At 41.9% G+C, this 24,247-nt stretch overlaps 1 protein-coding gene across 2 annotated transcripts in view; it reads right to left on the reverse strand.

Annotated features, from left to right (window-relative positions):
• LOC146816634 (cytochrome P450 2K1-like) overlaps positions 1-24,247 on the reverse strand; it is a 303,227-nt gene that overhangs the window by 171,979 nt on the left and 107,001 nt on the right. For both annotated transcript variants that reach the window (XM_085610516.1, XM_085610515.1), the window contains exon 2: positions 8,035-8,197. In XM_085610516.1, coding sequence (XP_085466642.1) covers positions 8,035-8,197 — 163 coding nt within the window. The remainder of the gene's footprint in view (positions 1-8,034; positions 8,198-24,247) is intronic.

A 24,247-nucleotide genomic window follows, 5' to 3' on the forward strand; every position in this document is an offset into this window, starting at 1 on the left:
GCTTGGAATTCGCCTCTTTATCACCTCATGTTCACTCTGTTGCGGCATGAGTCTAAACAAACAAGATAGGGGAGCACCTGCCACTCATACCAAGCAGCTCGAGCTCCCCATCTTGGCAGATGATGCAACACCACACTCCATGGCACGCACGCAGGGCTCCATGCCCCTGAACGTCAAAGAAGTGTGCAGCCAAGAAAGCCCTCTGGACACATGGGGTCACGGTGCTCGCCGCATGGCTTTTCCCTGAGGAAGACAGAGCCCCAACAACGGAAAACCACAGCCCCTTCTTCATCCCTTCGACCACCAGCAGCCAAACTGTGACCGCGCAGAAGTGAGAGCGGACAAGTCCTCAGAGAAGTTAATGCCAGAGTCAGGCACAATGTCACTGCCCAGTCTGTTGCATGTGCAACCCCTGTGGGCAATGCACAATGTATGGACACAGATGAACGTGCGGGGACTCCACATGTTGGTGAAAGAGTTTTTAGTACGTTTTTAGTAAGTACGGCCACCGTCGGGTCACTTACACCATGACTGTGTGAGCTGGACTGTGCAAGCCACCATCAGCGCGCAGGCTCATAGCATCCAGCCTTCTAGCAGGGTGCATGTGGTGAAGCACTGAACCGCAGGCTCGTGGCATCCAGCCTGCCTCATGCCACCCAGGAATTCTGCACTGCCCCTGAGACGCCCCTGCTAGTACGTGTCACACTACATGCTACACCATGGCGGGCCCACGGCTTCGTCATACCCACCAGCCTGCGAGCCGGGTGCGTGTGGTGCAGTACCACATGTGGCAGGACGAATGACACATCTGAGACACCTGGGCCTCTCATTAACCTATAAAGGCTCTTGACTGGCTTGGGGCATAACCAGTAGGGGTGTGGGGCATCAAACGTTTCTCTGCGGCAGTTAGCAGAGTTTTTGCAGAACTACGCATTCCAAGTGAAGCGTGGAGTTTCAAAAACTCTGTGAACTCCTCCGTCAGACAGAGTTCACTGCCCATCTCTTAAGAGGACCCTGAGGCCAAAGATTACCTATTCTGCCCCCCAAGGGCGAGGACAAAGAGCTGGTCACAAGAAGACCCACCATGTGAGCCCCCAAATTCCAAGCACTCTACACCTTCCTATACCCCTTGCATCAGGCCCACTTCCATTGACTTCAATAGCAGTCATACCTGCTTGTTTGATCCAGGTGATATGTCCCCTATCAGAATTGGTCCATCCAAGAGCCATTTCCACCTTCATTGTTTTAGCTAACCCTAACAGCTATTGTGGTCCATTACAATGATTTATTGCATTAAATGATTCCCTTAAAACTCATATGTCTGGATCCCTGAGTTGGATTTTTGTCATTCAGGTCTCTATTTTATTTGTGTTATTTCCTTCTTATTGTCGGTTTACTTCTTAATGCCTTACAATTGTTCCTTTGATAAATCCTAACTGATCCATGCCACAACTACCTAGAGCTGATCTAAGGTTTTACAAACAAACCTAACTGGACTTCTAAATGAAATTGTGCCATTATTATGCAATCAGGTCGCACAACCACAAAATACAATAATCCACATTTTCTCAAAACAGATGATACATTGTTCGCTTAACTATTTGCTATTTGGTTTCATTGATAAATGAAAATCAGAATGGATTTGTGGCAGAAAGGCTGCTAAGCACCAGAACATGTCACTTACTTGAGAACAGTGCTATAGCCAATATACTCTTAATTCCCACCTTCATGATGCGGAAATGTTTTTTGACCAAGTGAGCTAGGACAGTTTATTTAAGATAATGGACTTTTGTGAATTCCCTACATAACTCATGTGGTCAATCCAATATTTGTATGATGAGGCTAATTCAAATCTTTTAAATAATACTGCACTGGCCTGTGAAAAATCAACTAAACAACAAATGAGACAAGGTTCTTTTTTATTGAGCTGATGTATCAAAAATGTAACTTTATGAAAATTAAATCTTTTGATGTTTAATACTAGAAGAATACTCAGTTCATAGGGCACTTATCACTTTTACATTATATCAACAACTTGGATGAAATAGAATCAACACATTCAAGAATGCATTGGTATTGTTAAATTCCACCAAAAACTGTTTACCTCAGTATTGAAGTGGGTGGAAAATGCTAACCCAAAAAGATATATTGGTATGCTAGTAAATTCAGAAATCAACCGCGTATGAATTAAATTACAGACATTTTTTAAAGAAATTTCAATCTATGTTAAATAAATGGACTGAACTACCTCTATCAGTTATTGGTTGGGTAGCCTCAATATAGATGCCAATACCTCCATTGTTTAATTTCTTGTTTAATGCAGCACCTTGAAGTTTATATGATATTTTTTTCACAAACTCAAATGTTTTTTTACAAAACTTTTATTGGGATGTATATCACCCAGAATTTTCCTAATGAGAGTTAATTTGACTAAAGAAAAAAGAGGATTGGATGTGCGAAATACTGAAATGTATTACTATCCAGCCTTTGCAACCTAATTGTAATAAATATTAAAAATTCTTGTTAAGAATCAATAAAGATCCATTACTGAGCATAATTTATTCATGTAAATAGAGAAATGTCCTTAAAATAACCAACACCCAAAGAAATTATGTATTTTCAGAAACATTTTTCAATCCCATGGATTAATTCTTATACTAGGCTTCAGGATATACCTACAGATTTGAAATATGTAATTATTGATTAAGATAATAATGATTGGAAAACAAAATGGTAAAATCCGGATGAAGATTTTTTAACAACAAAAGGATGGGAAAAGTGGCCTGAAATTTCACAAAATATGACAGGTAATATCTAACTCTTTGGCGGCCGTTCCGTAAAGTAAAATTCGATTTGAATCACATCAAAGGTGTGAAATCAGATAACTATGTTGATTTAGCCAGTGGCGGCTGACATGGCAGGAGTGGGCGCAGGGGTCGTGGAGGGGGTGGGTCGCACGGGGATGGCAGGAGAATGAGCAGAATAAAAAATAAATTAACACAACTTGCCACCGGGTCCCACGTCTCTGCTCCTGCTTTCCTTGAAAAACAGAAAGCACAGCCTTGCCCCAATGACCAATCACAATGCTGCAGTGCAGCGTTGTGATTGGTAGGTACCAAGGCTCCCCTGACCAATCACAACGCTGCAATGCAGCATTGTGATTGGTTTTGAGCATCCTGGTTCGATGCTTTACCAGGGAATGGTGGGGGGGCCTGAGCATGATCTTCATGCAGGCTGTAATGCAGCCTGCATGGAGAACAGGAAAGTGCGTATGACTGGTTTGGGTGGCCTTAGTGGGCCGGCCAAAGAGTCATTGCACACTTAGGAGTGGGCAAACCACTCCTCCTCTGTCCTGCTCCGAAAGCAGAGCAGCCCCGTCCACCTGCCCGTCCGCAAAGCAGCACAAACATAAAATGATAATAATTTAAAAGTTATTATCATTTTATATTTCTACTTTGCACTGCTTGAAAGCAGCGGGGCAACGCTCCTAAATTGAGAATCCACAAAGAATATAGATTGGTTATTACTATAGATTACTGTTGCAGAACTGGCCAGAGAGATCTTTTGAGAAAGTAAGAACTAAACGGCAAATAGAAACCCAAATCTTTCTATGACAACAAGGAAGAAGTATAATTATTTGTTGTCATTTTAGGATATTGCACACAGCATATTGTAGGCGTATGGAGTAATTCACTAAAAGAATGCTGTATAGGACACCACTGTTTAACAACAGAATAAATGACCATAATAAACCAAACAGTTTTATGTGCTATCATGTGACTTTGCCCAAATGTATTCTCCTTTTGGAAGCTGTTTTGTTAAATATGAAGAACAGTATTGAAACCATGGTTCCAAGAGAAGCAACACTAACTAGCTTTAGTGGGTTTTTGATCGGTATTGGATAAATATAATGTTGGCATAAAAAAAATCAGTTTTTATATCAATGCTCGTAGCCAGATCTATGTTGACAAAGATTTGGAGAACTGATCAAGAGCCTAAATGTGAAGAGTGGGAGAGTACATTGGAAGGTAAGGTGTTTACAATACTGAGAAACTATATGTGACACAATTAGGGTCAACAGAAAAAAACACAATAGATTATGCCAGTTGGAGCCAGTTGATTGATCTTACTTAAATGACCTTAGGCTTTAGATGTTTTTGTTAAAAAGGCATAGCATCGCTGCTGGGGCGTGCGGCCCTGTTCAAAATGATGGCCCTGCCGCGGTTTCTGTATACACTCCAAAACTACCCAGATCTAGTACCACACAAATATTTTGCAGAGATTGAAGCCGCTCAGAGGGACCTGCTGTGGGGTGGCGCGCCACGCATGTCTCTCCAGAAACTCACCTTGGGGTGGTACGATGGGGGCATTGCCCTGCCGGACATCCGTAAATATTACTGGGCAGCGCACCTTGCGGCCATCAACCAGGGCACGTATGGCAGTGGGGACGACCCGGGCTATGGGATGGATAGGTGGCTCCTCCCCGGAGGAAATTTCGAGGCGGCACTCTATTCGCGGCCCAAAACGTTTCACCTCACGGGACCCACACAACACTCGGTCCAACTGTGGCATGTTGTCAACCGACGGCTGGGGTGGGCTGGCAAACTTACAAAGGCAACCCCGCTCTGGGTGTCGGAGCAGCTCGGATCACTGGGACGCACTAAGGACTTTCGAAACTGGGGTGTGATCGGTATATCCCGCATAGGAGACCTGTGGGGGGCTGGGGGTGTGGTGCCCTTTGCCTCACTACAGCAATCGCATGATTTGGCGCCCTCGGAACTCTTCCGGTATATGCAGGTCTGCCACTCTCTTCAATCCAACATTCCACCGGGGACGTCGCTCCCAGATTCCTCCCCCCTAGAGGATAGACTGCTAGACGGTCACTTGCCCGAGAGGGCGATATCCCTCACCTACAAAAAACTCATACATCACTCCCGGACCCGCTGGGGCCCCTCAAAGGGAGGTGGGAGGCGGATGGCCTTGAAATTGATGAGGAGGAATGGAGAGAGGTGCTATCGTCCCCAAAGGAAGTGGCGATATCGGCAAAACTGCGGCTCGTTCAACTCAAGGTACTGCACCGGGTGTATATTTCGGTCACTAGGCTGGTGTCGATGGGGAGGAGAGTGGACGGGCTCTGCCGGAGGCGGTGTGGGGACAGGGGGACATTACTTCATGTGTTATGGGAGTGCCCGCAGGTTCAAACATACTGGGCAAAGATACAGGACTGTATAAGCAAGGTGTGGGGGCTGAGGTCACGGCCTGAGGCCAAACGATGCCTTTTAAACATCTGGTAGCCCACGGACCTACCGGTTAAAGGCAGAATATGGGTAACACTAGGACTGACGGTTGCAAAGCGTAATTTAGCGCGCCTCTGGGGGGCGGATACGCCGCCGTCGCTTGGAGCATGGAAAAAAGACATGGATTGGTGCATGCTGCAGGAAAAGATAGTATATGTCTCGAGAGGGTGCCCCAGGAAGTGGGTGGCGATCTGGTCTCCCTGGAATGCATACCGGGGCAACATCTGCGAACCCCCAGTCCCTTCTTCCCCAGAAGAAATGGTATCCCCATAAGACGGTGAAAATGCCATATCCTGTTATGTTGTACCTTATTGCACTGAGGGACGGTCCAGGGGCTTGCGGCTGAACACTGTAACTCTATTGATTTTAAACTGTGAAGTGACCAAATGTTGAATTTTGTTAATAAAAAGAATTTACAAAAAAAAAAAAGGCATAGCATTTTAATGCAAGTCCAGATAGATTAAACAATATGATGTGGCTAGACTGTGAATTTCAATCCAGATTAGGGTGTTTATTCAATAAATTGGGAATATTAAGACCTAGCAATTAAATGAAGTCTAATTAGTATGTTTTAAAATATGACCAATTAATGGCTGTCCAGTAGCTCTTATAAGAAGTCTCATTTAATTTTAATTGTGTATATTGCATATTTATGTATTTGGAATTTTAAAAGCACAACTTCTTGGAATATAAAAAAGGGATGAGGCTTTCCTTATTTTCTTGTATATATTTCCATAGTCTGAATTTCATACATCAATGATAGGTTCAGAACCCAGTGCTCCTTGGCCACCTGAAATCAATGTCCTCCTCACCTCCATCTCTTTTCTACTTTCATTAGAAAGTCTCATTTCCTAATCCTGCTGCTTTCTAAGATTACCATGAAAGGTTCAGGGAGCCCTATTATTCTTTTTCAAAATGTTTGAATCCTCAATTATATACTTATTTATATTGTTTGTTTCTAAAAGTTGCAAAAAGTTAACACCACTCTCATATTTGCAAACTTTGAAGCAGTTTGAACTTTTAAAAATTTGGAGAATCTAGGGGCATATTAACAAAGAACAGGGAAAATTAACGCTAAGGGTGCTTAGCGTTAATTTTTTCAACGCCTGATATCGCTGGATAATATCGCCTGGTTATCGCATTATTAACAATGCTAAACGCCTAGGCGATAAAAAAATCCAGCGATAGCGGCATTTTGGAAGGTTATCGCTGGTAATGCAGTGATAAAACTACAAGGATAGGGATATCCTTGATGATAGCCCATGGCGGACTTAGCCATGTAATCCACCTTCCATTTGATTACATGGCTAAGTCTGAAAATTAACAGACGTAAAAAAGCAGCGTTAACCGTGGTTAGCACTGCTTTTTTTGTCTCTAACAGGGTTAGCGTGAAGCTTGATAATAGGAGAAATTGTCGCTTAGCAACATTTCTCCTATTATTTTGCTCTGGAACGGCCACTTTGCATCTCATTAGAGATGCAAAGGGAAGCGTAGTGAAAAAGGGTGCTAACATGCGATTTTGCATGTTAGCACCCTGTTGTTGATAGGGCGATATTTTTATCTCCGCTTCTTTGGCTTTTAAAGCCAAAAAAGCGGAGATAACGCCCTTGTTAATATGCCCCCTAGTTTGGTATTTTTAGGATTTAAAAAAACTGTTAAATGTATTATAGATTTGTTTTTTTTTTTAAAAAGCTAAGATTGAAGGTTAAAAATCTCTAAACCAATTGTAGAATATTTTTACAAGCTGGAATTTGTTGAACACTTTTTCACACTTTTTGCAAGTCTAAATGCATTTAGACAAGCAGAAAAGCTATGCATATGCTTATTGGTATTTGTCATTCTAAAACGTTCAGAAACAATAACGTTTATTAACATGCAAAGTTCAAAATATATTATGAAATATTAATTCACTCAAAGAAACATTTTCTAACCAGTGCCCAAAGTTGCTAAAACATCTTATTTAAAATCAGTATATTTGTATTCAAGATTGTCAGCCTTTTTAGTAAACCATTTTTTACCTTTATCAAATATCAAGATTTGTCATATTAAACTAAATCTGTCAAGCATGTTGGTGGGGCTCAATGTTTCTCAAAAACGTTGACAAGGAAAGACAGGCAACATAAATGAAACTGTAATTTACAATTGATCAAGAAAGAAAGTGGCTGTGTATTCATATACTTGTACATTAAGTTGCAATGCCTGTAGATGAAGAGCTTCTAGTTACCAAGACTAACAGTACTTTTGCCCTGGTGTGTTGCAGATGAACGTGATGTCATTAATTGTTATAGATCCTTGAAAATGGTAATTATACGAACAGAACAATAATTAGAAGATCAATGCAGCTTTTTAAAAAGTGTCTGCATATGTGTATGCAAATGTCTATATACGTACATAGAATATAAGATGCTCTTATGTTCCCAGTTTATTATTTTGTTATCATTTCTTTCTTTGCACAAATTATTAAGTATCAGAAATTGCATATACTTTAGGAAATCTACTCTGATTTTATGCTAATGCACTTAAAATAAAATGCAATACAATATGAAATATTAGAGATTTTTGCATCCACTCATGTATAGGTAGGTGCACATTGCTGATTCTGTATTTATGTGTGTATGTTGACTAATGAAAGCAAATTAATCTTCCTTGATGTGAAATCTAAACGATGAAATAACTATATTATTTTTTACATGAATCTCTGTATATTAGTATGATAGGTAAAGAAGCGTGCACTTACCGTGGTTGTCATCAATTTTGTTAAATAAATGCATTTTTTCTCTTTCCCCAAATTCTTCTGCATGATTTATGAGAGCATCCTTCACTGTCTTGTAACCTGCCAAGACAACAAATTTCTTCCTTCCTATCTGAATGCTGAATATTGGTCCATACTTCTTGTAGAACTAAAATGAAAAAAACGTATACAATGTAGCAAAAAAGCTCACAAATGTTATTTTATATATTTTAGAACTTGCCACACATAACACATAATATAAAAAGAAGACCCATATTACTTACATTATTCTCCACTGCACATGTTACAATCATCAAAATCTTGATTAAATGAGATGACAACCTTGCAAGACAGGCACTAGATTGCTATCACTTTAAATAATTAAAGACCAGAAACCACACCTCAATCTCAGTATGGTATCTGTATATCCAAATACACCGCACCACTAAAGCTAAACATAGAAAATCTAAAGGAATGATATTTTTTGAATATTTAAGTACATATATGTGAATGATCCACCAATTCAAAAACCTGCATGAATCCAGTAAAAAACGTGATAGCATCAGAAATGGGTAACCCCAATGTGCAACCCGTGCCTGTGTATCTTTATTATTTATAACATTTACACAGAGGACGCACATAGTCCTTAGGTTCTCAGAGTCCCAGAAAAATATGTGAACCCAGAAACAATTACACAAGATAGGGGAAACAGGTACTGTCCAGGAGAAAGAGGTACCTCAAAAAAAGAGAACAGATGCCTCTATCCAAATGTAATCACAACTCTGAAACTGGTCCTAATAAAAACACTCTTCTCAGTAACTAGAGAAGTGAATCAACAAAAACCTAAAAAAATAGCTAGATAAACGAAAGAAGCGTCCATTACAAAGAAGAGGAAGTCCCCCCTACATTAAACATACATTGAATAGTCATTCCCAGAGAACAAAACAGTCAAACAAAATCTGTCTTGTTAAATGGTATGTTAGAAGCCTTGATAAACTAAAAGAAATATGAAAATATGCAAGCGTACAAATGTTACATGTGCGCCTTCCTTGTATATGTTATAACTGATAAAGATACACAGGCACAGGTTGCACCTTGGGGCTCCTCATTTCTTATGCTATTCTTTTTTTTTCCTTTCAAAGGTTCTAATGGATGCATGCAGGTTTTGAAATCCGTGAACCATTCACATATGTACTTTCGGATTAGTGAAATACATTTATAACAATTTTAGAACATTTTACATTTGTTACAATGTATACTTCATTTGTATATTTGCAGCCTTGAAAAAAGTCTGGATTGATGAAAAACATATTGGCCACTTGGAGTGTTTTCAAGATTATCGCAAAATTTGAAGTGGTAGAAAACAAAAGAATAGACTATGCACATGTAGACAGTCTTTTTGAAATTTGTTGTTCTTTTCCAATAAGTAACAATATGTTTCAGTTCTCCAATGTCATATAATAAATTCTTCCTCGGACCATGGCTCATGTCCTTGTAACCCTCCCTAGTGGATCTTCTCCTCATACACACCTCTTGCCCTCCCGCTCAATGAAGCACAATAGTGAGGCTGATGGCTTGGAAGTTGTATCAAAATATCATTGTCAGAAATATCATCTAACATAGACAGACAGAATAGTTAAGTGCCATAATATCATATAATTATGTCATTGTTGTTGGATTGGGATCTCCAACCCAATGGACATCTAAATGGTAACAGGTTGTGCAACATTGTTTGAGCACCTTTAAATAGTATTGGCAAACTGAATACTCTTTAGGTAGAAGATAAGCATAACCCATACTGTTAGAAGATGTGTGATTTTGTATACCACAGCTGCCATATATCTCGTGTTTTTCTTCTTGTTTGAGGAAGAAGGTCAAGCAGTAATGGAGTTTCCGGAAAGCAATCAGGAAATTATCTCCTTGCTCTAATTACATTTACTGTTCCCTGCTAAACAAGGACATTCTCAGCTTCACAGTCTGCAACTGGGTACCTCAACAATAGAGTCACAAAACAAAACGGTTTTTGACTCACCTATGGATATTTACTAATAATAAAGGGACTTTGTCTATCCACTTTAAAGTGACCAAGTGCTCAGCATTTTTGCTCCCTGTATTTGGATCTCACCGAAGGACTGGTCCTTTTCATCTGGACACTGTCTTTCATTCACTGGCAAAATGACTGTGGCCAGGCAGCATTTGGTCGGTACAGGTGTATTTCAGTTGGATTTCGAGTGTACCGTCCTATTAGCAACTGGCTTGTCTGCTCCCAATCTCGTGTCACCCCTGGCCTGTTTTTAAAAACACATGGAAGTAAAATCCTGTTTTGAAAAGCATGAATAAACCTGCAGGTGTTTGTTTCCATATTATATGTAAAAAACTGTAGTAATAGTTAAAAGGGTTGAAAACCCAGTTCAAATAATCCCAATCCTTGTCAGGGAGAACCACAAAAATCACTAAATAAACCTGTTCTCAACCCCCTGGTAGCTGTGGCACAGAGCAGTAAGCCTTAACTCTAGGAGAAATGTGGAAAGTATTTATGCAGTACTCAATTCTTGCCCCTATACTTTTCACTTTATACATTAATAAATTGGATATTATTTTAGGCAAGGCCTGCCTGGACACCCTGCGTATAGGGAACAGTGGTTTACCTGTTCTCCTGTACGCGGATGACTCCGTGTTGTTGGCACGTACCCCTTTGGGTTTGCAGCGACTATTGAACTCCTTTGGGGAGTTCATGAACTCTCTCGATTTAGTGGTAAATAGCACTAAGTCACACGTTATGTCCCTGGGTACGTGTAAAAACAGAGGAAAAACCTTTTACTGTAATGGTGTTGAAGTTACAAAGGTAAAGGTATTTACTTACCTGGGGGTCCTGTTTGATGATAGGTGCGCTTGGACCCCCCAGCTCTTAGCTAAGAAGAATAGCGTAGGTAGAGCTTCCTCAGCTATATTAAGTTTTACTCGACAGCTGGGTGGCAAACCATGTGAGGCAGTTCTTGCCATTTATAGGGTGAAATGTCTTGCCTTAGCGACCTATGGAGCTGCTATCTGGGGTTATAAAAAAGCAGAGGGCGTACAAACTGTAGAAAATAAATTCCTTCGCTCTATTCTCTCCGTCCCCCAGTCTACCCCGACCTTTTCAATCCATCAAGAATTGGGAATGGACTATGTGTCTGATCATATTAGTCTGGCCCCCCTGGTATTCTGGTTGAAAACATGGCTGAACCCCGAACTCTCCCTGAATCGATTGATTTTAAAAGACTGTATGGGGTTAGATAGAGCTCTAGATATACCTTGGCTCCGGTATATTAAGAAATCATTTTATATCTTAGGACGCCCTGAGCTCTATGACAATCCAGAAATAATTGCTAAGGGGGATATTAAGCAGATTAAAACCCAATTCCTGACTCTAAGGTCTCTAGAGCGGGAGGGGGAGGAACTCAATAAAGTATCAGTAAGGACACATTTTTTATTAATTACTTCCCCCCAGACTGAGCCCTATCTCAGACTAGTCTCAAATCATTTTCACCTCTGGCTGCTGACAAGATTTCGTTTTAATTTAATACATTTTAACTTAGGTAATTTTCAAGGTTGGTGTAAACCAGAAGATGCTGCTTTGTGTAATTGTGATGACAGTTCAATTCAGGATACTACGCACTTTATCCTATTCTGTAACCATTACTCAGTAATTAGAACAAAGTACATTTTACCTTTGTTACAAGGGAGAGGCTTTTATCAAGTAAAACCAGCACTGATGTACCTTCAATTGCTTGACTCCCCATGGATAATTTTTAATATTGCTAATTTTTTAGTAACTGCGGTAAGGAAAAGGAAAAAACGTGATGCTCAGTTTGTATATTGTTGTTAGGGGCATATTTATTGGCCTGGTCGACCACTATGTGAACTATTTTTTAATCTGTATTTTGTATAGTTTTTATGTGTATGAATTATTGTGATGTACTTTTATGATTTTAATTAATCGATTAAAGTGGTTCTGTCTGTCTGTCTGTCTACTCAAACGGTAATAAAGTGAAAACACAACAGAAGAAAAACCTCAAACCAATTTGGAACAATATAGAATACTTTAATAAATAAAATGGCACCAAAATGGTAAAAAATCCAATTAGTAGAACTGGTGGTATGAATTTTTATAGCTTGATATAAAAATAGCACTAAAAAGGATGACGCGCCAACCGAAATATGTCTTAATGTAAGGCACAATTACAAGTATTTGCTGAGGAACTGCCATCGTGCCCAAGGCACATGTGGGGCCCCTTCACAACCTATTGAATGTCACAACCAGATGTGATATAAAGTATAGTGTGACTTAAGAGGCGATGTCAGGTGGCAACTGGGTGGATATGATTGTATTGGCATTATTATTACTGTACCACCAATGTGTTATGTTTCTACTACATGCAGTAACCAATGACATATTATTTTGTATCTGTTTTTTATGCTGAAAACCTTAATAAAAAATGTATTTAAAAATACCATTTTGCATCAGGAAGCGCCATTTTCGTGGCACAGCCCAGATGCAAAGCCACGCCTTGCATGGCATTTTAAACTATAGGTAATGCAACCCAGTGCTTAGGGCTGCCTTGTGTTATTTTTGCATCGGTGAAGTGCTACATGGGTGGAGCTTGGGCCTTCCACTGCACCCATCCATGTAATTTGATACACACTCATATCTACTAAAGTCAGAAACATGGGTATGCACCAAAATGGTAGGATTACCAGATGCTAGCATAACAAAGAGACAAATCTTTATTTCTCCTTGTGATTTCCTGTCCTCATGTGCAACGAGGAAAGCACCTCAAAGAATAGTTTTTGTGTGCTGAAGGCATCCCTTCCTTCACAAAACTATTATATATCACACAAAGTACGTCCGGCTTTACATCAGGGTAAACGGGAGAGGAGGGTGTAGTGTCAGAGGGAGAAGAAGAGAAAAAAAAGAGTGAAAGGGAGAAATTCCTTTCAGGACAAGAACCCTCACTCACCGTTCGGTGACATGCTTCATCATATAGGCTCCCTCCTCACACCGAGGAGTGGGCTACAACTCCCCGAGGGGAGGAGCTGAGGTGTTTTTTCTCTCAAGATGAGCGTATTAGATGAGAGGTGAATAAGGGGCAGAGTGCATGGGAGGTAGTGATTTAAAATTCCTCTTGGGGTCGACAAAATCTTTATTGGGTGGCCTCAAAACTATTCTCAGCACAACTCAGGCACCGTTGCATCGAGGGGCCAGAGGTTCATCATTGGTATGGAAGGGCAGACCTGCGCCATCTCCTAGTAGATATGGCACATTTCTTCTCTATCCTTTTGACACACTGCTGTACAGCAACTTCCCTTGCTGCTTTGTGTTACGTCAGAATTTAGTAACTTTGGCCCAAAATATACACGTCCTATAAAGGCCATGCCCCCTGCTGTAAGGGATTTTTAGGCCTACCTTAGGGCTAATTCTAAGTATTAAAAAGGAAGGTTTTGGCTTGGCAGAAGGTTGTTTTTTTTTCTTTTGCCAGGTCAAAATTGCAGTTTAAAACTGTTCAACTAGGCATTTAGTTTACTGGCCTTGGGTACAAGTAGTCTCATCTACTAAGGAATTATAAGTAAATTAAATGTGTCAGTTACATGTATGCCAATGTTTAAAAAAGGAAGAGCAAAATCACTCACTACTGATTAGCAGGTGTAAAGTCTACAGATGTCTATATTAAGCCAGCAAAAATAGGGTTTTGCTAGCCCTCATGCAATTTACTGTGTCCAGGTTTGACCACAATTTAGGTATTTATAAGCTAATAGAATATTTTTTGATGGATTAAATGGTAATACATGTGGAATATAATTTACTATTGCTATGAGAAATAAGACCACTTTTAGCCAAGTTGCTGCCGAAAAGCCACAGAGAAATATCTAGTGCCGGAATTTTGTGTTTGGTTTATCAACCAATGAGGGGACGTACAACTGACAAGACCATATGAAGCTGATTTTGTGATTGAAATGTCTTCTGGTATGGCCTCTAAATCAGACCTCTATACGATTTTTGAACTTCTTACATTCCCATTATGAATTACATCTAGTCCTGTACATAGCTAAGATAATGGTGCTAAAATTATGCTCTAATTGTCTATCAAATAGGTAAACCCATTTTTTCCAGTCCAATCCTATTGCTCATCTTTTTGACAACCAGTTATACTTTTATCATTTTTATTAACTTGATTATCCTTCTTTCATTACTTGGGCCAGATGTACAAATATCTGGTCACAAATTATGCTCAGTATGTTTTTCAACCAGTAAAAGATTTTAAGAACTATGTACCAATAGGTCTCTTCTTAAAAATCTGAATTGGAGTAGGTCATAATCCCAACCTGCTTCACGAATACAAATGAGGTTGTTTGTAATTTGCGACTAAATATGATTGAAGAAAATCACAGGGATGATGGCCTGCTGGGGTTAGCAAACCACCATGTCTGTGTTTGCTTTTTAATTTTTTTAATTTGTTTATGCAGTCCATTTTCCTCAAAGGAAATGGAAAAGTAGAGTTTTTCTGTTTGTTTAAGCCTTGTTTTACATTCAAAAAGTCACAAATGGATTCGAAGGAGGCCCGTTTCCTTTGATAATGTATTTCAATCTCCTCTGAGGTACTGATAAAATATCAATATTTGCCAACCTAATTTTGATATGAAAATGTTGATTCTGAAGATACCGATTCTGTATTTGGAATGGACGCCTATAACATTCCCCTTCCAGATACCGAATCATTATTTATTCAAAATACCATTTTGTTTTTTGAACAATTAATCAAAAATCATTGCAAATCATCAACTTAAAACACTGCAACTACAATAAAAAATACATCATTGCAAATAAAGAACAATGCATACACAAAGAGATGATGACGGTGCTCTGAAACTTTCCAGACACTCAACCTCAGTCACAGATCTGGGTTGAATCCATCATCATTCTTTAGCTCACTTCGCCACCTGAATTCAGACCCAGCTATATGCAAATCAGTCTTGACCCTGTGCCTCATGGGAACAGTCCAGCCCGAATTGCCAAGCGAGGTCTTCCCTGAACTGGAAACAAGTATCCTGGGACAGGTTTCATGGTAACACCCTTCATCAGCCATGCTAGCTTGAACCCAGTGGCAAAGTGAGCAATGGACCCACGTCTGGGCATACCCTGCCAACTTAGTGCAAGCAAAGCAAACATAAAGAGATGACGGACAGAGCGCTGAAACTTTTCAGACACTCACCCCCAGTCACAGATCTGGGTTGAATACATCATCATTCTTTAGCTCACTGGCAAAGTGAGCAAGGGACCCAAGTCTAGGCATACCCTGCCAACCTATGGCGTACAAAGCAAACACAAAGAGATGATGGACGGAGCGCTGAAACTTTTCAGACACTCATATGGCTGGGTTCAAACTGGAATGGCACGGGGAGCAAACAAAGATGGATTTATTCCCAGATCTCTGTACTGGGGTGAATGTATGACATTGTTCTGCATTCTGTCCATCAATTGTTTTTGTTGTATTTGTCACCCCGAGTGTGACGGGTATGCCCAGACGTGGCTCCCGTGCTCTCCATGCCATTGGAGTCCAGCTATCCTCGCTAATGAAGGGTGAAACCCTGAAACTTGTCCTAGGATGCTTGTTTTCAGTCCAGGGAGGACCTGGCCTGGCAGTTCGGGCTGGACTGTTTCCATTGAGTGCTCGGTCAAGACTGATTTGCACATGGTTGGGTTCAAACTGGAATGTCACGGGGAGCTAAAAAATGATGGATTCAGGCCCAGATCTCTGTACTGGGGTGAATCTAAGACATTGTTCTGTGTTCTGTCCATCTTTGTTTTTGGTGGATTTGTCACCCCCAGTGGGACGGGTATGCCCAGAAGTGGGTCCCGTGCTCTCCTGGCCACTGGAGTCAAGCTATCCTCGCTAATGAAGGGTGAAACCCTGAAACTGGTCCTAGGATGCTTGTTTCCATTCCAGGGAGGACCTGGCCTGGAAGTTTGGGCTGGACTGTTCGAATTTGTGTGCTGGGTCAAGACTGATTTGCATATGGTTGGGTTTAAACTGCAATGGCACGGGGAGCAAAAAAGGATGGTTTTAGGCCCAGATCTCTGTACTGGGGTGAATGTAAGACATTGTTCTGTATTCTGTCCATCAATTGATTTTGTTGCATTTGTCACCCAGAGTGGGACAGGTATGCCCAGACGTGGATCCCGTGCTCTCCATGCCATTGGAGTCAAGCTATCCTCGCTGATGAAGGGTGAAACCCTGAAACTGGTCCTAGGATGCTTGTTTCCAGTCCAGGGAGGACCTGGCTTGGATGTTCGGGCTGGACTGTTCAAATTTGGGTGCTGGGTCAAGACTGATTTGCATATGGTTGGGTTTAAACTGCAATGGCACGGGGAGCAAAAAACTATGGTTTTAGGCCCGGATCTCTGTACTGGGGTGAATGTATGGCATTGTTCTGCATTCTGTCCATCAATTATTTTTATTGCAATAAAGAACAATGCTACATGGACCCAAATCTTTATAGTTCGCTGTCAGCCAAGTAGTAAAAAAAAAAAAAAAAAAAAACAAGAGCAGCAGGAAAAATGGCTATGGGCCTGATTATGAGTTTGCTGGACTGGGATACTCCATCACAAATGTAATGTATAACCTGTTTGCCATATTACAATTCCATTATATCAAATGGAACTTGTAATACGGCAGACGAAATATCTGTCATGTTTGTGATGGAGTATCCCATTCGCGAACCTTGTAATCAGACCCATACTGTTTTTGCGACTATATGATAAAAATGCCAGGCTCCCGCCGTTTGGCCAATTAAAGTGCAGATATATTATAAACACCAAGGGACCCTGTTTCATCCAGGTCCATAGAAAGCTTTTTAAATAAAACCAAGCTTATCAAAACAAATTGAAATCCAAGTGCTTTATTGCTAAGAACCCCTATTTTATCAATGTTAGCTATACTTTTGTAGCTCTATTAAGTTGCAGCTAGGAACTGTAGGGGATCCATCGTATAATCAATTGAAGCACAAATGTATTAAACACCCACGCCCCCCCTCACAAAGGTCTACTAAAAACTGCTGTATGAACAGTTTTTGTGCATATGCTTTAAACACCCAGGAGCCCCTTCTCATCAAGGTCTACTACAAACTGCTAAAGGCTATGAATACTAACCGATCCCCTGTCATCCAAATTTGTTAAAGGTAAATAACTAATCTATGTGGCATCTGGGAGGTGGCAACCAAGCGGTAGCAAACATGAGCTGTAAACAACCTGCAATATAAACATTCAAAGTGCAAATGCTTTAAACACCCAAGAATCTCCTTTCATCAAGGTCTACTAAAAACAACTGTATGAGCATTTAAAGTGTAAAATGCTCTGAACACACAGGAATCCTAACTCGTCAGGATCTACTAAAAACTTGTGAAATGAGGGCAGTCTATGCATGCTAAAAGCCCCTCTGTCATCCAAATTCATTAAAAGCGGATACAAAATCGAAATCTAAGTGATATCAAAGAAGTAGCAAAAAGGGAGCACGGTGTTTTGATACGGAATTAAAATGGCACCTGATAAATACTAGGTGCAGGCACCCCATGCTAAAAACAAGTAAATTGTAAATACTATTTGGCCGCAGGCTTCAGCAGTTGTTACTCAGTTAAACTGCAGCCATAAGGTGCAAGGGTGTCAATGTCCCTCATTGAAAACAGGTGAAGCACAAGTGCAATTTTGCCACCTCATTCAAAATCGTTATAGCAGAGCAGACTTCATAAATGTTAGAGTGCACCTTTCACCATTTGCCTTCAACTGCTTTACAAGATCTATTGGTCTCCTTCTGAAGATTGGTGCTAGGCAACAGCACTGATGGAGGATGAAAGAAGTGCACATGCAGATGACATGCTGGAGATTCTCTATTGAGGATCAACAGACCTTCATAGACCATCCTGGTCACCTGCCAAACGTCCATAGTTTTATCCTTTCTGCGGTGTCAGACCAAGTCGTAAGCAAAGCAGTTGAACTTTATCAAACAACTTAGATGAGTAAGAAAGAAATGATGGCAGGATTAGAGGCAGATAGAGACAGGAAATTTGTGTTGCATAAGCGCTTGAACGGATGACTTCTAGATAGCCATGAGATGATATCCGCATCAATTGCGTCAAGGACATTTCTGAAAACCTTTTGGGTGGAAGTGGGGATTGCATCTGGTCTTTAGCTGGAAGCCCATCAATTGAAGCTTGATAAAACGTATGGATTTCTGAACTCTTGTCTTGTATGATGCTTCGTAGGAGAAGGCTAATAGACCCCAAATAAGGAGACTTCAGTTTGACTTAAAGAGAAAGAAATCAAGCATAAAGAAATGAATCCTGGTGGGTCAGATTGAACTCAAGACGAATTTGAGCCTGAGCTATGGACGACGGAAGGTGGAAATTATATCTATAACAAAAACATTGGGCAATAACCAATCAGGATGTTAAATGATTTTTATAAACAAGAGACCCATATGTCAAAGGTGGGTATCAGCTTACTGTCGATCACTTTGCAAATTGGAGTCAAATCTGGACCCGAGAGGTTGCTAAGGAGCTGCTGGCAAAGGTAAGAGCATTTTCCATAGCAGTCAATGCCTCAATTTGTGTGGAAGGATGACCTTGCGCATTTAGTTAAGCCTCTAGATATTTGATAGTAGAGACTCTTCCAGTTTTCTGGCCATTTATGAACCATGCCCCATACCTAATACTGCTGCCAAAAATGAAAATCTTTATTTTCGACAGGTTGATACTAAGCTCATTAGCTTTGTAGTGAACTGCCAGGCTGGTCAAAGATCTTTTAAGACCTATAGCAGTTTGAGCCATTTAAATGGTATCATCCGCGTGCTGCAGAAAGTGCAGACCAGTGCCGCCGATTTTAGGAAGGAAAGCTTTAGCAGTACATAGGTGACTGTTCAAATCTGCCATATATAAATTGAGGAGTAGAGCGATCAGGCCACAGCCCTGCTTCTAATCCCTATTAATGTAAATCTTTGCAGATGTACACCATTTGCTGGAAACTCTCACCTTTACCCACAAATTTGAATAAAGACTTATGAGGGTCATTAGCAAGGGGTGAAAGGGATACCCAAGGCTGCTAATTTAGACCACCGCAGCCCTCTATCCACCCCTTATCTAAAGCTGTAGCAAAGTCAATGAATGTACTGAATGGAGAGCTTGCACTCTTTTATGGAATGATAAATCAGTGTCGTTATACATAAGTTCTGTCACAACCTCGGTCCCATAGCCCTTTTGGAAGCCTGCCTGAGTGCCAGGGATAACTTTCTTATTGGACGCCCACTCCTCCCGTTCTTTATTCAAGATTTTCATGAAGCACCTTCCTACCATGTCAAGCAGGGCAATGAGCCGAAGGTTTTCTTGCCTATCATAAGAGCTCTTCTTATGGATGGAGACTAACCCTCCAACTCTCTGTTACCTAGTTCCTGCTCAAGCCTTCATCATACAGTGGCATGAGATGACTTGTCCATTCTGCTCTTGCTGCCTATATTAGGCTGTCATATTTAGGAATGAAAATCTATTCAGAAGAGCAGTGTGGAAAACTCGAAATTTACACAGAAACACAATTTCAGGCCATAAACAACAAGAGTATACATAACTTAAAAACTCTTACAGCAGAATTACCACTTCTAAGCTTCAGACTCCGGTCTCAATCTGCAAATAATCACAATATTACAAAAAGCTTAATAGAGATAGATTGTGAAGGCTTTGGACATGGAAGCAAGATGGCGGCCGCTTAGGAGGCCGACTGCAACACTAGCGAGCCATGGCGGGTCGGTCCTGTGATATGAAACCCCTGTGAAGGCACTGAATTCAAAAGAACCACTTAAGCCACTAAGAGAAAATACTCCCCTATGCTGAGATCACGGTGCCCCCACAACAGACTCTGGGCGACCTGGATAAAATTTGGATCACGGATAATCAGGCGCGCCGTGGAGAAATACCTGGACCAGCTGGCGTCGCAGAACCCAGGAAGCGGTGTAAGAATGGCCCCAAAGATAGCGGCAAACCCCTCCGGCTCCAAAGCAGCGGGTGCCCGAAAATTATGTGGAGAGACTCCGGAGGATCTGAGTGTGCCGGCGCAGTCGCCGGGGTGCCCGCAGCAGACGCTCACACCTGACCTGCTCACAGTGAGGAGAGGAGGAGGCGGAGCAGCATTTAAAAATCGCCTGGCCGGCCCGTCGGTAGCTGAGGTACTGTTGGACGTGAAGGAGCCGCAGACTGAAGCAGCGGCAGCAAACAGTGAGAAGGGCAGTGAGAAGGGCAGGCGGAATAGGCAGGTGAGCCCGGTAGAGACTCGTGAAGAGCCTCAAGACAATCCAGACGCAAGGGCCACAGGGGGCATTATTTCAAATCAAAGTCTGGGGTGGAGGTCGAGGCTCCCCCCCGTCTGGCTATTGATGCCGGAGGAGAGGGGAATGTCTCCCTATTAGCCATAAATGGAAGGCATATCACATTAGAAGCGTTTAAGGTGCTACCGGTCCCCCCCCAGAATCATGTGTGGTTGTTGTAGAGCAGGAGGCAGTGGATATAACCCAAAATGATGGTAATGAGGGTAATAATACTGATATTACTGATAATGCAGACACACCAAGAGGAGATGGAGATGGAAAGAGAGTGCAGCCTCCCACCTCAGATGAGTAATGCGATTATGGCAACAGATCTGCTAGCAGGGGACAAGAATAGAATTGAACTGGATAAGGAGCCCAGTAATTGGGTTTTTTTTGTCTCAGAGGGGGCAGAGTGGTCAGATGACGGTTTGAGCTCATCACCAGGGGCCAGTAATTTAGACTCGGACCGCGAGGATAGCAGTCCGTACCTCCCTATAACAGTTACAAAATATAATTTGCACTCTGCTACTTAAGGTCGGGGGAGAAAGAACTTAAAATGGGACTATTCTTCTGCAACCCCGCTATCTGGCCCCCTATCGGGTAAACCCCCTGCAGAAACTGGCATGACTCCCCCTACGCTGGAGGTAATACACCAGGCTATCCTCTCTCACAGGGAAGAAACGCACCAGGATAGCCGTAAGGCGCAAGCTGCAATGAGGAAAATGCAAGGGGTCGTCAGGAAGCTCTCTAAGGCATGTATAAATGTAGGGGAGAGGGTGACGAACCTTGAGGAGAGAATTGTCTCAACTGAAGCAGAAGTGGCAAGTGCATCAAACCAGGTGGAGGCTCAAGGGTCGCAAATCAAATATATCCAGTGGAAACTGGAAGAATTTGAGAACAGACAAAGGAGGAATAACCTCAGGGTGTTGGGGTCCCTGAGGGGGTGGAAGGGCCCGACACCAGGGCATATGTAATCGATCTCTTTAAGTCTGCTTTTCCTAAGCTGTCAGAGTGGAATTGGACAGCTGAAATACAAAGAGCACGTCGCACCCCTTTTAAGCCACAGTTGCAAGCAAAAGAGGGTGATAAACCGCGGGCAATTCTAGTGTTCTTTGGCAACTTCCTCCTGCGGAAGGCAATCTCAGACAAGGCCAGACTAGAAGCAAAGAGATCAAGTGGGGGGGGGGGTTTGTTCTTCGTGTAGCCCGTTTTCTGCCACTCAGCGGTAGAAAGACGTTGGAGGCTGAGGCAGCTGATAAAACCCTTCCAGGAGAGAAATATACAGATCTATCTCATCAATCAGGCGCAATTCAAGGTGATCCATGAGGGGCACACCCGGTATTTCTCATCGGAGATAAAAGCTAGAGAATATCTGGACGCTTTGGACAAATAAAGGTAACCTGATGTAACTTAGAAAGAAAAGAGAAAGAATGTAATTGCTGCCGGGCACGAAGGATTTAAGGATTAAGGGAAGGACACTGAGGGGGAGGGGATGTGGAGAAAATGCATTATTGTATAAAAGAGTGGTTCGCGATCTGTGATTTAATAGGATTAAGGGGGTAATGTAAATTAATTTTGATCTGGTTTAGAAGGACCCAGGCCGCTAATGCTGCATACATCACATGCACAGAGCACGGTCTGAGCGCTTCAATAGGGTGGTGGGAGAGCACGAGGTAGGAGGAGAGAGGAAGGGAGGGGGTTAGAGGGGGTGGGGAGAGGTGCACGCTGTAGGGAAGAAAATAAATACCTGGTATTATTTTGTATTTTGGTTTCAGGCTCTCTATACAAAACAGATGGATGGCTCGAGTCAAAGGGGGTATGGCAATCCTTTAGAGAAAAATGGGGAAGCTTAGGATTTGTACAGTTAATATTGGGGGTCTGTATGACTGGAGGAAGAGGCAACGGCTGGGGCAATTTGTTAGGTTAAACCATTTAGATCTGGTATGTCTACAAGAGACCCATTTACCGTGGGCAAAAAGGCATTATTAAATATCAGAGGATTTGACCTGTTGTCCTGTTCCTCCCAGACATCTACTATTAGAGGGGTTGCAATATTGGCTAAATATGCTCTGGGGGGGGGGCAAAACACCAAATGGCAGATGCCCTAGGGAGGTGGGCGCTGGTGGAACTTGGTGTAGGATTTACATTATGCACAATCTATGGTTCTAACCAGGATGATCCTGATTTATTTGAACAGCTGAAATAGAGCTGATGAATTTTCCGAGACCTATGATAGTATGCGGGGATTTTAATATCTCTGCTGACTTTGGTAATAATATTGCTTATGTAGGCCGTAAGCCTAAGGTATATCGAGCACTGAATTCATTAATTAAGTTGCATGGGCTGGTAGACGTCTGGGGGAACAAAGAAGCTAATAAACCAGGGTTTACGTATTTTTCTTGCCCCTTTAAGAAGTATACTAAGCTGGACTATTTTATGATCTCTACGACAGTAATTAAAATCGAGAAATTATCGAAAATAATGTCGGGCCACAGCCCATTAATTCTGCAGCTTGATATAGATGCCCTAAACAAAAGCCATTCAAGATGGACCTTTGAGAGGAAGCTATTAGCTAATCCCAAATTAATAGAATATATAAGGAAGTGGGCTCAAGACCGGAATATTGTCTGGGATGCATTCAAAGCAGCCCTTAGAGGGGAAACGATCAGCTTTTCAGCTAGGGAAAAAAAAGAGGCCCAGGAAGAAAGTAAGAGACTAGTGGGTCAGTTAACAGCTGCAGAAGAACAACATATGATAGATATTAGTCAGGGGAAAGAGGTCTCCGGGATCCAGCAGAAGATTATGACTATTAAAGCAGAGATACACAAATGGCTAGCCCAGAAATCGGCTGATGAATACCAGACATATAGGGGCAAGGTTTATGAAACCGGGGACAGGTGGGCAATCTTCTAGCACTCCGGATTAGGCTGGAAAGCACGAAGAATGCAATAACAAACATACGATGAGGGGGATCGGAGCTATACAGAGCCAGACGATATATTAAAGGTTTTTAATAACTTCTATCAAAAATTATATAAAAAAGAGATCGGGTCAGACGCTGGCAGTCTGGAGTTTGAAGATTCAGGCCCACACCTGGGTAGTCAGGATAGAGAAGTACTGGAGAAAGTTTTTGAAATGGGGGAAGTTGTTGAAGCTCTGCAGGATTTATTAGCAGGGATGGCCGCTGGGCCCGATAGTATCCCGCTCGAAGTGTATAAATGCATTCAGAGTGAGATTGCCCCTATATTGCTGGATTTATTTAACGGCATAATGTTTTCTGGTGAAATTCCAGAACCTTGGAAGGAAACTAACATCATAGTTTTTCACAAAAAAGGGAAACCTAAAGAGAACCCTGCATCTTTCCGTCCAATATCCCTCATCAATACGGACACTAAGATCTACGCGAAGGTTCTGGCTAAAAGGTTGGGAGGGATCATAGGCGGTCTGGTTTCCCCGTGGCAGCATGGGTTTATCCCAGGTCGAGGGACAACGGATCATATTAGGCGGGCCATCATGCTTTTTGATGTGCAGGCTGCAAGGGGGGACGGATGGCCATGATCCTTCTAGACGCAGAAAAGGCCTTTGATCGTGTCACATGGAAGTATTTGTGGGGGATATTGGAACTAGGCCTGGGCAAAAATTTCGTTCCGTTCGCGGAAATTGCGATAATTTGACATTTTTGCGTTCCGCGGAGAGCGCGAAAATGTCAAAAATTCCGGTTTCCGCAGCTTGGCGATAATTTGTTTCTTGCTCGCGCTGTAAAATGATACATTCTCGCGCGCGCGCGATCACCTTACCTGAATCCCTGCGTTCGCCGACGAGTTTTCTTGATCCGG

This window comes from Triturus cristatus, chromosome 6 (genome assembly GCF_964204655.1).
Source record: "Triturus cristatus chromosome 6, aTriCri1.1, whole genome shotgun sequence".
Classification (NCBI taxonomy): domain Eukaryota; kingdom Metazoa; phylum Chordata; class Amphibia; order Caudata; family Salamandridae; genus Triturus; species Triturus cristatus.